The following is a 14,762-nucleotide window of genomic DNA, read 5'->3' on the forward strand; positions in this document are numbered from 1 at the left end:
AGTTTTCAGGATAGTATCTTGTGAATGGTTGTCTAATATTCATAAAATTTAACCCTTTTTTGAGAGGTTTATTTAAGATAAATCTGAAAAATCTACAGAGTTCTGATTCTAAAACTGTTAATTTGATCTTACTCAGATAAATTCAAAATTTGAAGTGTTATTTATGATCAAGTTTTATACATGTCAGATCTCAAAGCACTAACTTTTATTCTTTTATTTTTTGTGCTTTTTATGAAGACTCAATATACATTTTAACATGTAGAGACATGGGACAATATGAGTATGTTGGCTTCATTATTAATTAGGTTACTATTATTATTAAAGTGAAGTTTAAATGAGAAAAATTGCTATTATAATTTTTTTTTAATTTATCATTTTATTAATCAGAAAAAACACAGTATTGTATTTCAGGCAGTTAATTTTTAGATCTGCAAGCAAACAGTGCCCACTCATAGGCAGTTTCACAAAGTATATTTATCCTCCAACCTTGACTTTACCATAATATTAATCAGGTTGTAATGTTTTAATTTTAGAATGGTAGAACATTTTTTTCAAGACATTTATTTATTTGTTGTTTTATTGGTCACAGGTTTTAGCTCAAATATTATCAGATGACACTTTACATTTGAAGTAGATATTTTATGGAATGGAATGTCATTAGATCTGAGTAGCAGAATGTCCTAACATGATAAAACTAGATATAGGTTATTAGGATAGCACCAATATGTGGTCACATTTTTCTGCGAGAGGTCAACAGATGAAGTTATAGACCTACTTGAAAAAAAGTTAATTCTATTAGTCAACAGGAAATTGGTCTAAAGACAAAACCAAGTAGCTAAATGTGTTAAAAATTAAGGAGTACTATTCAGTCTTGATTTACTACCTTCCCCATTAATATGGATCCTTTTAATTTCTGCAGTATCCCAACACATTATATTATTATTATATAAGAACATTATTTATAATTATCTTGTATATTAAATTTCATTTTGTATGAAAAAGTGAAAGTAATTGTTCACTTTTATAATAAATTATTTATTTTGTGTCAAGTCCATTGATTAATAATTTTAGTAATTTTTGATCAAAATTAGAACACCAATTGATTTTGACTGCTTTTAGTATTTTTATTTTTGCAATTAGTATACAAAATGTTAGTTTAATTGTGTTTATATCATAAATCAAATTAGAAATCCCCAGTATAATCATTGGTTCTGTTTCCTAGCAAACATTCTTTTAATTAACACAATATCCTGATATAATGATGTAACATAGCTACAGGTAAAATGTCATTTCAAATAAGATATGCAAAATATCTGTATATTACTTAAATAAATCAGCTCCACATATTCTCCTCAGAGCTTTTTAACAAATTATCTGTAAACTTTCTCAGAATAAGAGGAATTTTAATTTTATGCTGTTGAAGCATGCTTAATACTATTCTTTGGTTTTTTGTAGTACAGCTATATATATCTGATAAAACAATTTTAAAGGTTGTCATACCATATATTTTTGGTCTTGTTCTTCTAAGTCTAGGTATCATAGTTTGTTGAATCACTGAACAACACAGAATAATAAATAACTTTTTGATAATGCATCATAATATTTTGTGCATCTATATTTAGCAACATCTATTACTTTTCCTTTCCATGAAGTAACAATAGATATAGTAGTTTTAGGATTTATACTTTTAATTAGTCAACAGCAAATGGTAGACAAACCCAAGAAGCCAAAAGCATTAAAAAGTTAATGAGAACCATTCAGCCTTGATTTATTGAACATCCACATTAAAATTGAAGCTTTTAAATTCTGCATTATCCTTGCCGTTAATTTGTACAGTAAACTCTGTTTTGATCATTGATTTTTGTTCAGTGTCTTTAGCACTATCTTTTACTCTGCTAAAAGTTCTCAGTATTAATTAAAAAATAGTATGTATAATATTCAATAAATGTTCATCCAGATACCAATGATGTTCTAAAAATACTGAACTGGACGTAGGTCAGAGCTTGTCACTGATAGTGCAGCTTTTTTGTGTGCTTAAGGTTTAGTGCAGATGTATTTCTGAGTAAAAAGAGAATCACAATTAGCTTGGTTGTATACACTTGTAATCTTTTTACAGTTATTCAGTACTTTTGCAGTTCTGTTTTTACTAATATTTCCTTGTGAAATTTTTAACATAACTTAGTATGTGTCATTTAATATATATATTTTAATATAACAGCAGTGATTTTTTTTATGCTGAAATATTGAATGGAGTGAGAATGTATCTTATTTATATAAGAAAATATATCTGAATTAAATTTCATTTTAGTATGAAAAAGTGAAAATAAATAGTTCACTTTTGTAATGAATTATTTATTGTTTATCAAGTTCTTTGATTATAATTTTAATAATTTTTTATAAGAATTAAAAGGACATAAATTAAATTTGATTATTTTTTATTTATATTTTCAGTTAGTACACTGAATGAATTGTATTTATGTTGCAATAAAATTAGATATATAGTGCAATCATTTTTTTTTCAGAAGTCGAATAAGTGGGATGAGAACTGGTTAAAAGAAAATAATATTGCAATATTATCCCCATTGTGTCATAGTAGAGATATCATTATTAGGGCTGCAACTCTGCAGTTAATATCTGGTATTTGTACTGAAAAACATTCTGCAACAATATTATTGGAGTACATACCTAGCTTGTGGAATACTGCTTTAAGGTAATTTATACATGTGTATCATTTTAGTGTATAAGTATTAACAAATTAATTAACATTTAACTTTCTAACTACAAATCATTAGCACTGTTTAGTTTCGCTGAGTTCGTATACATTTGCTTAACTGGAAATGTTTGATGGAGATTTATACTTCTTAATTTATCACATCATATCACCCCTAATATATTCTAAAATTATGTACAAAACTTTTTAACATCTCTACAGAATGAGTTTTTTGAATCACGCAAATCCTGAAAATACCCATATGGATAGATAGACCAGTTTATCCATATTTTCATCTATTTGGTGTAAATATCAGGAGAATTAATTGCTTTATGCCCCCTGTACTTTTCATCGCACTATAATTTACAAATGACATTTGTTTAACATTAACAAAAATTACATTCTTATAAAATATGTTTGAAAAAATTTAGTTTTAAAAGTTACAGTGCTGAATGGTATTAGGATTCACAGGTGTAGCTAACTCAGGGAACAAAACTCAGTTAGATTATGTTAAGTGAAAATAAAAAATTTTATTTATTTCATTAGAGCTTATATTACATTTTTTTTAAATATCAAATTGTATTCTTGAAACAATTACCAACATATTTAATGCATTCATTTATTATCTATGTAAAACATAATTAGTTTATTTTTTTACCTTAAAAGTAATAATTCTAATCATCTAGTGTTCTGCCTGGCGATTGGTTCCTTATGCCACCACTGACTCCATTCATTCCTGTCCCAAGCCTTTTCTTTTGTCCCCTTCTAGTTTCCAATCTTCATTTCATGTATTAACCTCATCCTTCTTCTTTCTTGCATCCTTTCTCCTTCTACTGACCCTTCCAATGCAATTGTGTAGATTCCACTTCTTCTAATCATATGTCCTAACTGTTTTCCCTTTTGCATACTTTCTGCATAAGTGTTCCTTCTTCTTTAATCTTGTTTATTAATTCCTCATTACTCACTTTACTCATCCTTCTTACTTTCACCATCCTTCTTCATATTCACATCTCAAAAGTCTCAATCCAGTCCCTCTCCCTCTTCCTCATTGTCAACTTATCCCTTCCATTAATCAAAATACTCCATACAAATTTGGCTAACCTTTTCCTTAACTCTAAATAGTAATAATTTCCTTTTTTTACTGAAGGCTTCCTTTGTTATTGCTATTTTTTCTTTTACTTCTATTGCACACTTCCACTTCTCAGCCACCAGAAACTCCAAATATCTGTAATTTTATATTTTTCTATTCTTCCTACACCTTCCCTTACCACTAAATCCTCTTTGTAGTTTATTTCCATTTTTTTTTTTTTACTTTTTCCTATATCTATTTTCATATTATATTTTTTCATTCATTCCTCCAGAGCTATTAACAATCTTCAAAAGATATGGGTGTCATCACATAGAATTACCATATCATCATCAAAACTTATGTATCATATTTTTACTCCTCCTATACTTATTCCTTTTTCTCTTCTAATATATTCCTTATTATATCTTCAATGTAGATGTTGAACAGTGTCATTAAAAGGCAGCATCTTTGCCTACACCTCAACCTAGACCCACACAGTCATTCATATTTTTATTTACTTTCATTGTTTCTTTTTGTCACATATGATTCTTTAATTAATCCTCTATCTTTCCATCCATCATTTTCTTCCTTTTGACTATCAAATGCTTTCTCTAAATCTATGAAACAGGGTCACATTCCTCTTCCTCTCTCTAAATATTTCTCCATCCTTCCTTAGTAACCCAGTGACACCTCTGGTTCATTTCCCTTTCTTGAAGCCAAACTATTTTCCTCTATTCTCTTTCATTATTCTTACTAACTTCCAGTTTAGGATTCTTAACAGTATTTTAACATGAGCTATTAAACTTATTATTTTGTCTTCTGTACATTTTCGGGTACCAGTTTCTTTGACTAAATAAACTTTAAACTTAAAACTAATTGAAATATCTTTAATAAATATCAGGACAGATTTTGATTAAATTTGCAAACATACTTTTTAATATTATAATTTGTGGTTTAGATAGTAGAGCTAACTAAATATATATGAAATACAAAACTTTGTTAAAATATATTTTAAATTTTCAGATATTTTTCAAAAAGATTTATAAAATGCAAAACATTTTGTATAATTTTCTGATGGCGAATCAGAATTTATGAGAACAAATTATTATAGAAACAGGGACTAGTATATAATTACTTGTAGTATATATTTAATTGTATATAATCAATAATAATCATTACTTGAATTATTTTTAACACTAGAATTAAACCCTAAATTCTATCAATTTGAAGTTGGTGCTTTAAAAATAGTTGAGATAGTGATTTTCCATCACCCAAAAATAAAACTGATACTAATGTAGCTGACTTCTGCATTAACTTTTAATGATATAAGTTCTGGATTAAAAATTCTTCACAAGTAATATGGAATTTACTTGATCCAACATAAAAGATTCACGTATTTAAACTCCCTCAACATGCATGTACATTTCTCAAGATAATTCAAACTATAAATAACTTCTTTGTGTGTATAACTTCTTTGGATGGAGAAATTTAGCCACTCTGAATTATAACTGGTCCTTCTAATCAGATCATACTTAAAATTGTTATAAGAATATATCTAACTGCTATCTTCAAGCTTTGAATGGACAACAGAAATAACTATTTATGGCTCACTCTTAGTGGTTATATATTTTCATTTACCACCTAAAATGCACTTATTCTGTTTATATAAAATTATTCATCCTTATTATCCTATATTATACCAGATGCTAAATGAATAATAATTAATGTACCCTTTTTTTATTAAAATAAACAAGAGAACTCTGAATTAATATCAAAACACTTCATCCTGTACTTAAAGGTCTTCTTATACTTCTAAACTATTTTACTGCTTTAATAAATTACCTAACTGTATAAATGGTTTTCTTTGCAATCCACTGTAATAAAATCAAATCAATTTTTACAGTAATAAAATTGCTTAACTGATGTTTTTTTAATAATGTTAATTAAATAAATCTGGATTTCTCCAATTCCGTTTATTATACTTACTCAAACATTTTGAACCTCCTTCAAAGTTTCTATTTTATTTTGTGCTACATTGTATTCATTTTATTCTTTTCACTTATTTGCATTGCTATTTTTTCAAGTAATTATTTTTATGTATTCATTCACCAGTTTATATATATATATATATACAAGGTCATCAAAAAAGGTTGCAGTAATTTAAAAAAATTGTATCTCAGAAACCACTAGTGATAATCAAACTAGTATTTTTTTTTTTTAATTCACCAACTCAAAAAGTTTTTTACATTTCTTAGAATGTTTCAATATGAGCTCTGTTGGTTGCTCTGCAAACATCCAGCTGATAATCGACTTCTGCCAAGGTCCACTGGATCATCGTAGGCGTAACTGTGGCAATAGCAGCGGTGATTTGTTGTCTTAACAATTATCCATTGTAACGTCTTGACGATCACAGACCATTTATTATCTCGGTCAGTGGTAGTGATCTGCCTCATAGTCAGCTACGCAGATGGGTGGTTGCAAAAACCAGACTTGGGTGGTGGAAAGCAGACTGGATCAGGTACAAAAAATCGTTTAGCCAATATGATGTAAGAGGTGGCGTGATCCACCAACTTTCCATGCTTGCACACCTGATACCTGATAATTCAAGTAAATATATTCCTTTAACATCTGGAAAACTTAGACAGCCTTCTGTTCCTTGGTAGAACAAAGAATGCATGAGGGTATTAAGGGATTGTCGCAGGGCTTTGCTTAATTTCAGTCATAGGCCTACAACATAAATGCTTTGCACCTACCACAATGCAAGGGTATGCCGTCAAGTGTTTCAGTGTGCTAAGCAGAAATAATGGCAAAACTATGTCGATACCATTTCTCGGACAACTCCATTGTCGGTTGTTTGGAGAAAGATACGGGTCATGTATGGATCAGGACAGTTTTCCCCATCGATTGGACTAGTAACCAATGGCATCCTCAGCACTGTGTAATTTGATGTGACAAACACGTTTGGTTGCTTGTTTGGATCAGTTTCACTAACATAATCCTATTGTCCTGAGTTTATGAGGTGTAAGTTGCAGGTAGAGAGTGTGCCTTTTATTATGGAAGATTTGCGAAACAAGTTAAGCATTCCCATTTCTCTTGATTAGCTAAGGTATGCATTGAAAAATTTCCGTGACACTTCCGCTGGAAATGATAATATTAGTTTCAGTATGCTATCTCACTTGCCGAATAGCACATTACATCTTTTGTTTATTTACAATAAAATATTCTCTGACCAGGTGTTTCCAGATTACTAATCAGATGCATTGGTCATCCCTGTACTGAAACGTGGTAAAGAATAATCATGCCCTTCCAGTTATCGTCCCCTGTATCCTTGACCAGTACTCTATGCGAGTTGATGTAATGTATGATAAATTGTCGTTTAGTGTGGTACCTTCAGAGAAACGCCCTAATTGCCCCCGAACAATGCGGTTTCCACCAAGGTAAATAAGCTATTGATCATGTAGTTGTTCTTGAATCTGTTATTCAAAACGCCTACCTACTTCACCAACACCTTGTTGCAATATTTTTTGATATGCATACAAAACATTTTTTTTTGTTATATACTTTTTTGATAGGCATATGATACAGCTTGGAGAAGAGGAATCCTATATAAACTGCTTAAATGGGGTATAAGGGAAATCTCCTTGCATTTATCTGGAGTTTCCTTAGTACTCGGTTCTTTCAAGTTCGAGTTGGAACTACAATATCTGGAAGTTATACACTTGAAAACAGGGAAGTGTCCTAAGCATTACCTTATTTGTCATAGCCATAAATAATATAACAAACTGTGTGTGAGATCCCATCTTGTGTTATTTATTTGTTGACAATTTCGCAATTTATGTAACATCTAGAACTTCAGCTACTAGCGAGAGGCTGTTTTAAAACACATAACCCGCTTAGAATTGTGGTGTAAAGCTACTCGATTCACTGTTTCCTGGAATAAATGAAGTGCATTTTATTTTCCCGGTTGAGGGAACATGCTGACCTCAGCATGGGGAATCTCTGACATACTCAATAATTTTATTGGGTTTGCTGAGATCACTATATCCTACAATTATGCTGGTTGACATAACCACCAACATGGAAAGTCACTTTCACATGTCCGCTTCTGCTAGTGGACGTGGGCAGAAGTCGATTATTGGCTGGATATTTGTTAAATTATCAACAGAGCTCATATTGAAACATTCTAAGGTATGTAAAAAAAACTTTTGAGTTGGTAAATTTTAAAAAAAATACTCGACTGATTATCTCAAGTAATATCTGAGATATAGTTTTTTAAATTGCTGCAACCTTTTTCGATGACCCTGTATATATTCTACTATATGATGCTGCCTTCTGATTTCTCATTATTTTCCCGTCAATATAGTATGCCAAAATTTGTGGTATTATCCTAACAAAACAATCCCACTAGAGTATTTTTATTACCTATAAAAGCACATCTACCTATTCCTATTTATCATTATAAATTACTGGATTTTTCATTAATAGTATTCTGTCTTGGCATAGAGTATCATAATCTCTTTTTTATTGACTTTGTTACTGAATTCTTTAAAATTATAGTTTCTATCATTATAATAAAGTTGTATGACAAATCTCTTTGCATTATCTAAAACCTAAATTAATGACAATGTAAAAGAATAAATAATATAAAAGTTAGTTACAAACTAAATTGTGAAAGTAATTTTGTATATAGTCTATTTTTAAACCTGCTTTGTACTCAAAAATATTGATTTTTAACTTAGTGCATATTTTTTTCAGTATTATATCAGATCATGATGAAGCTAGCATTGTACGAGAACAAGCTGCTGTTGTTTGTACAAATATTATTTGTCATAATAAACAGGAGGTAATACAAAATTATATAAATTATTCTTAATAACAATTAAAAACATTATCTGTAAATAAGAGTAAGAGTATGAAACTATAAAAATAGAAAAATAGCATATCACTAAGCTACAAATCTTGCTAGTTACCCCTTTGGATCAGTTGACAATTAACCAAGCACTGTGGTTACTCCATTGTTCATATATATTGTTGTTGCAGATATATATATATATATATGTATATATATGTAACCTTATTAATTTGAAGTTGTAATATGTGGTTTCATTCTAGGTTTTTTAAACGTAGCTCTATTTTAGATAACAAAATTAAGTCATCATAGCTTTGTGAACAGTTATATAGTATATATTCTAAGAATTTATACCAGAAGATTAAATTATCTTTTTAATTAATTTAGATTGTCACTGCTTAGTTTAGGAAATAATAAGAATCACAATTATTCACTTTCCTACAAGTAATTTTGAATTGTTAATTTCTGCTAATTTAATGAATTTACATAAATAAATATAGTTCATTCATTGTTAGTGTGAGTTTATTGCTTGGTATTCCTTATTACTATTGATTTCTTTTTAAAAAAAAGTAAAATGATTCCCTTACTTTGTTATCGTAATGATGAATGTTATCTGCATTGAAATATTGTATAATAAATGAGATGTTAAATGTTATTTTAAATGATTTTATTTATTTTCATATCATAAGATGATATGCATATATGAAATACAAAATGTTGCACCTTAGAACTTCAGAAATAATATTTTAGAAAAAGTATATATGAAATAGAGATAAATGTGATTAAAAATCAATTTGTACCTACTCTTTTGTGTATTTATGATTAAGGACTCACACGCAGCACCTATTTCCACGCAAAATATTAATACTTTTGGTTCACTTCTAAATGTGTTCCATTATTCACTCAACTGTGAACTATATAAAAAAAACTTACACTGCCTTTAAAACAGTTATAAGTGTCCAAGTTACGACTAGCAAGTTTTTATTACTTTTTTTTTGTTTGGATAAAATTATATTTTATTAATAAATTAAAAACTACAGATTTTATAATAGAAGTAGCCCAGTTGATAATTTACTTTTGATGTGATTTTCCATGTCAGTTTACTACTTAAAGTTGAAAGTTACATTATCTAAAAAATATTTTGTGCTGTTGTCTTCATCACTGTTGTTGACATCAATTTTATTTTTATTGTAAATTTAGTTTTCAGGTTTTTAAATAAATATTTTTATGAAAACATAAATATTTAGATTCATTTTTTCTTTCTGTTTTTTTTAGATCTTCTTATCTACAATTCTTGAAAACAGTTTGTTTTCACAATTGAAAAGAATCTTGGATCGCTTGGTGTTTGAAAAAATTGTCTGGAATAAAAATAGATTTATTTTACCAGGTATTTTATTTTATTGTTTCTTGTTGGTATCTTATCTAACCTTGTAAAAATCTTAAATATTTCTTTACTTTAGCTTTTAAATTACCTTCTGTGTAACTTTTATTATTTGTAAGTCTTGAATAACTTTTGATATTTTAAGATTTATTATTAGTTTTCTACTAGTATAATATAACCAAATTATGATTAATTTTAGTTTTTTTTATCTGTTTAGAAACTTTGGAATTATTAGCATTGTTCAGTCTATTGTTATTTCACTATCTATCTTTAACCTCTAGGCATTGAATTTTGTAAAATGATTTATTAGCATGTGCCAAGTTCTTTTTATAAAACTCCTGTGCAAAATTGGATTACAAATTTTTGTATTAAACTAATTTAGAGAATTATCAATTAGCCTATAGTGAGACTAAATATGCATTTGCAAGGGAAATTGAAATCATTTTTGTATATCTCATTTATCAGTCATATCTATTACTTGGTATCATTCACACATGTATGTAAGTTATGTAACATTTATATTTACACTAAAAGTTCCTGGATTCAAGAGACATTTATGGTGTTTATTTCCATCTGCCCTCTGATGCTGGTGATTTCAATTATTTATTTTGTAATTTACCCTTAGATCAGACTATTACAGAGATTATAAAGAAGTAAATTGTATTATTAATTGGGCTGATAAACATGATCTTTGCCACAATGCCATTGAAACAAAATCATTTACTATTAGACACAGCCTACTTTTCAGAATCAATTTTAATGTTATTCCTAAAGTTTCCAATAATAATTTGGTATTAATGATATTGATGTTACATTACAATAATCTTTAGGAGAATCCATACATCAACAAAGGTTAGTGAAATATCTATATCTTCTTAGTTCTATATCTTCCAGTGAAATATATCTTCTATTTCATTAGTTCAGGGATTCAGGCTTCAAAAGCTCAAAAATAGTGTTTACATTACACTTTTTCTTTTAAGATTAAGTGTAGGTATGATTGTGGTTTGATTTAAATATATAGTGTTATGATATTTTAATTTTTCCAAGTTTATAATTAGATTTTCTACTGTTTGAATAAAAGATAACTCAATAATAGATCAAATGCCCAATTTAAACTTTCATATTTAGACTTTTTACCATGTAGGAGATTGGTCAATTAGTTACTATTCTGTCAATCAGTCAACTCCTACTTGTACCATATTAAGGGAAAGAATATTAAAAAATGTTTTAGTGGGTTATTAAGAAATACGAGTAAGTTTGATTCCCTACAAAATTATAATTTCCCTGAGCCACCAGTTTCAAAAGATATTATTATTAGATTGAGAGCGACTGGTATTTCACTTTTATATAGTATGTTTATAAATTTTAGGATAATGCTTTTCATGCAAATTGATTTTTCAGTTTCATTGAACTTTTTGTTTTTTTGCAGAAGATAATGACAGTGAAGTTTTACCCACTACGCCTAACTTTATCAAAGCAATTTCTAGCTTCATTACAACTTTGTTAGCTGTATATCCTGTTGAAGTTGCTGAGGAGATTAAAAAGAAAAATCTTATAATATCGTTTATTAGGTAATTCTGTTGGCTTACTTCTATTTACTATTTCATATTAAAAAAGTGAGAATTTAAATGGAGACAAAACTGTTAATTTGATGTGCAGAAACAGGATAATAAAACCATATAATAAAAGAAGTGTGCAATAAAAAACTGTTAAGTAATAATAACTGTGCGATCAAACAAATATGACCAACCTTTAAGCAGCTATGATAGTAGTATGAGACAGACTGAATATAATTTATTGATAAATTAACCAAAACTTAACCAAACTGTTTTACAAATGCATTCATGATACAGAAGGATATGGAACCTACAACATGCTGCTGAACCTCCTCAAGGCTCATTATATTCCATAGGTTGGGACATTTGCAAGATGGGTCATTGAGTGCATCTGTTGCCGCATACTGCTCTTGATTGCTGATTGTAATAATTAACAATATGCAAAATGTGTTATATATTATTATATTTGCATTTTGAAGGTAAATGCAGAGTGTTACAGTAGAATTCTACTAAAATTATAATATCCATTAAAAATAATGTAAAAACTTTATGTTAGTAGGTCTAGAAAAACTTTATTTTCAAAGTTATACCAAGTTAAGAATTTCCCCTGTTTTCTGGCCTCAAAAGTAAAACAAATCTGGTACAGGACTTAACATGGATGCAATATATATGGCAAAATCTATCCTTTTTAGATGTAATTTTACAAAGAATTTTAAAAAAACTGACTTCCAGTGTTACACATTGAATACTTTTTGTAAAAATTGCAGACATTTTTTTTAATTTTGTTAGAAATCTTATAAGTATTTAATTCTGAAGAAATTTCTTTTTAAAAAGTTGTATTTTTGATAAAAACAATACAGAGAAGGTATGTTGAATATTTGTCTATAGTAATTGATTTTATATATGATTTAGTTAAGCATTATTTTTCCACTGTGAGTGCTGTAATTCATTCCCCTAGTATGAATAGATTATTTCACTGTGACTATTATTTTTAATCGTTGTTATAGTAGTGATTGATAAGATCATGTAATACGTTGTTATAGTAGTGATTGATAAGATCATGTAATAATTTTGTATTGGTTTTTATTGATAAGTTAACTTCATTATAAAATTGAATGAGCAAGAAAATATTTAATCAACTTAGTGATTTTTTTGTAAATTAAGTAGTTCCTTTTTTCCCAAAACTATTGACAATAATAGGACAGGTACAGAAAAAGAAAATAATGTCTTATAATTTAAAAAAAAGAGTAATGTGCATTTATTCATTTCATTTATGATTATTGAATAGTACTGTTACGCAAGTTGGGGAATTTCGTTGGTGATTTGGCAATCAAAATATTCCTAATGGGCAGGTATTTATAAATAATCATAGGCAATTATGGAAAAAACTCTAATATCAGAACAGGAAAAAATTATCTTTAACATGTTTTTCCATAGATACTACAAAATCTAACTACTGGTACTCAAAAATTATGTACATGTTTCCAAACTCCATAATTGAGCAGACATTACATAATGAACGTTTGTTGTATCCATATCATCCACAACCTGTTCAACATCATGAAGAAGACGATGATGATAGTCGACAATTAAATTATTGTTGATGGTTGATGATTAATAGAAAATTCGTTATCATCATGAATACTCTTTACAGGTGCAGCATTTACATGAGATGGTGTAAGTGATTCAAGGAATACATAGACAGACTGACTGACTCATTAAAAAAATCATTTATATCATCCTACAATAGATAGAATCAATGGAAATTAATTTTCTTCATGGATCTTTTCTTCAGTTCATCAAAGTCATATGGGTAGTGTTCATGTTCTTTTCATGCGGCAAACTCTTAGCATTTAAAAAACCTATCAGAAAGGTATCGACGATTAAAGAGTATTGCCAGTTTTGAAAATTTTGTGAGTTGTTGATCCATTTTGTTGAACATTCAGACTTGCTCCATAAACACTACAGCTAATTAATAGAAAATGTTGACAATTATATTCATATTTAGAGGTAATAGTTAACCTGTGTGAATTTTTAAAAATTTGTCCTAATGATTCCTTGTAATGAAATTGCACTTTGTGTAATGATTTCTTTTCCAGCTTCTAATTACAACTAGTTTTAAGTTTGGTTCCCGACTAGAGTTTGGCATACTTTTCACACATCATTTTGCTCATGTACATTTAAGAACTTTTTAATCTGTCCAGTAATTTAAATCTTGTTTGTTATGAATCACATTTGTAATATGCTTTATCAGATCTATTAAGATTTCTTTTATAAAATCATTGTCTATTCATTTTACATAGAATCTGTTCATCAAAAATTACATGTTAAAATTATTTCAATTCCTGAGCTATTAGAATTTCAGTTGAAATGTTTACAATTTTTACACAATATGTCGCAAGATGTATTTAATGAACAAAACATCACCTAGCAGAATTTTCCAACTGTGAATGAAAGCTTCTACAATTTCTTTGGTCTTCGTTGATTTACTGGAGTTAATTTTAATGTATTTTGTTGTACTTAATTTTTTTTATTACGTTCTGATACTGAATTTTTAAAAATAAATTTATACATGTAGAATTATAGAAGCATGCTTTATATTTAAAACAAATAGTAAAATTGACCGCTTAAAATAATTAATTAAAATAACAAACTTATAAGCTACTAATCAATTTCTTTAAAAAAATCATTTTTTCTAATATTTACTTGATTTATTAAAGTTCTTTCTCTTGTTGCAGATGTATGCTGAAAATGAATGTTATTAAGAAACATATATCTTTGGAAGTTTGTAACATGTATTCTTCAGTTTGCACATTGTTGCATAGTTGTATTAGTATTATAAATCCCACTAATATACCACCTGATTTAATCATAATATTAGTAAAACTTCTTAACCACAATAATTATGGTAAATGAATTTTGAGATAAATATTTGCAGTAATTTACATATTAATGCATATATGTTTTTTTTTTTTGTTTTTTTTTTAAGATTCAGATTTATTTCTTAGATTGCTTTTTATTATAGTTTTGTACCAGTGGAATTAATCTTACTGTTAGATAAGGGTGTTATATATAAGTATTGTTGTTTTGTCTTGTCAACTTGAATCTAGGGGAAAACTATTTTGATTGATATGGCTTAATTACTTTCTGTTATACTTTCCACTTCTTCACAAGATAAATAAACATAAAGTAAAAAA

The 14,762-nt window shown here is 28.2% G+C and overlaps 1 protein-coding gene across 1 annotated transcript in view; it reads left to right on the forward strand.

Annotated features, from left to right (window-relative positions):
- ana3 (rotatin homolog anastral spindle 3) overlaps window positions 1-14,762 on the forward strand; it is a 109,021-nt gene that overhangs the window by 67,273 nt on the left and 26,986 nt on the right. The window contains exons 21-25 of the mRNA XM_075361805.1: window positions 2,523-2,710; window positions 8,535-8,622; window positions 9,904-10,015; window positions 11,439-11,580; window positions 14,304-14,473. Of these exons, the coding sequence (XP_075217920.1) occupies window positions 2,523-2,710; window positions 8,535-8,622; window positions 9,904-10,015; window positions 11,439-11,580; window positions 14,304-14,473 (700 nt within the window). The remainder of the gene's footprint in view (window positions 1-2,522; window positions 2,711-8,534; window positions 8,623-9,903; window positions 10,016-11,438; window positions 11,581-14,303; window positions 14,474-14,762) is intronic.

This window comes from Lycorma delicatula, chromosome 4 (genome assembly GCF_047948215.1).
Source record: "Lycorma delicatula isolate Av1 chromosome 4, ASM4794821v1, whole genome shotgun sequence".
Lineage (NCBI taxonomy): Eukaryota > Metazoa > Arthropoda > Insecta > Hemiptera > Fulgoridae > Lycorma > Lycorma delicatula.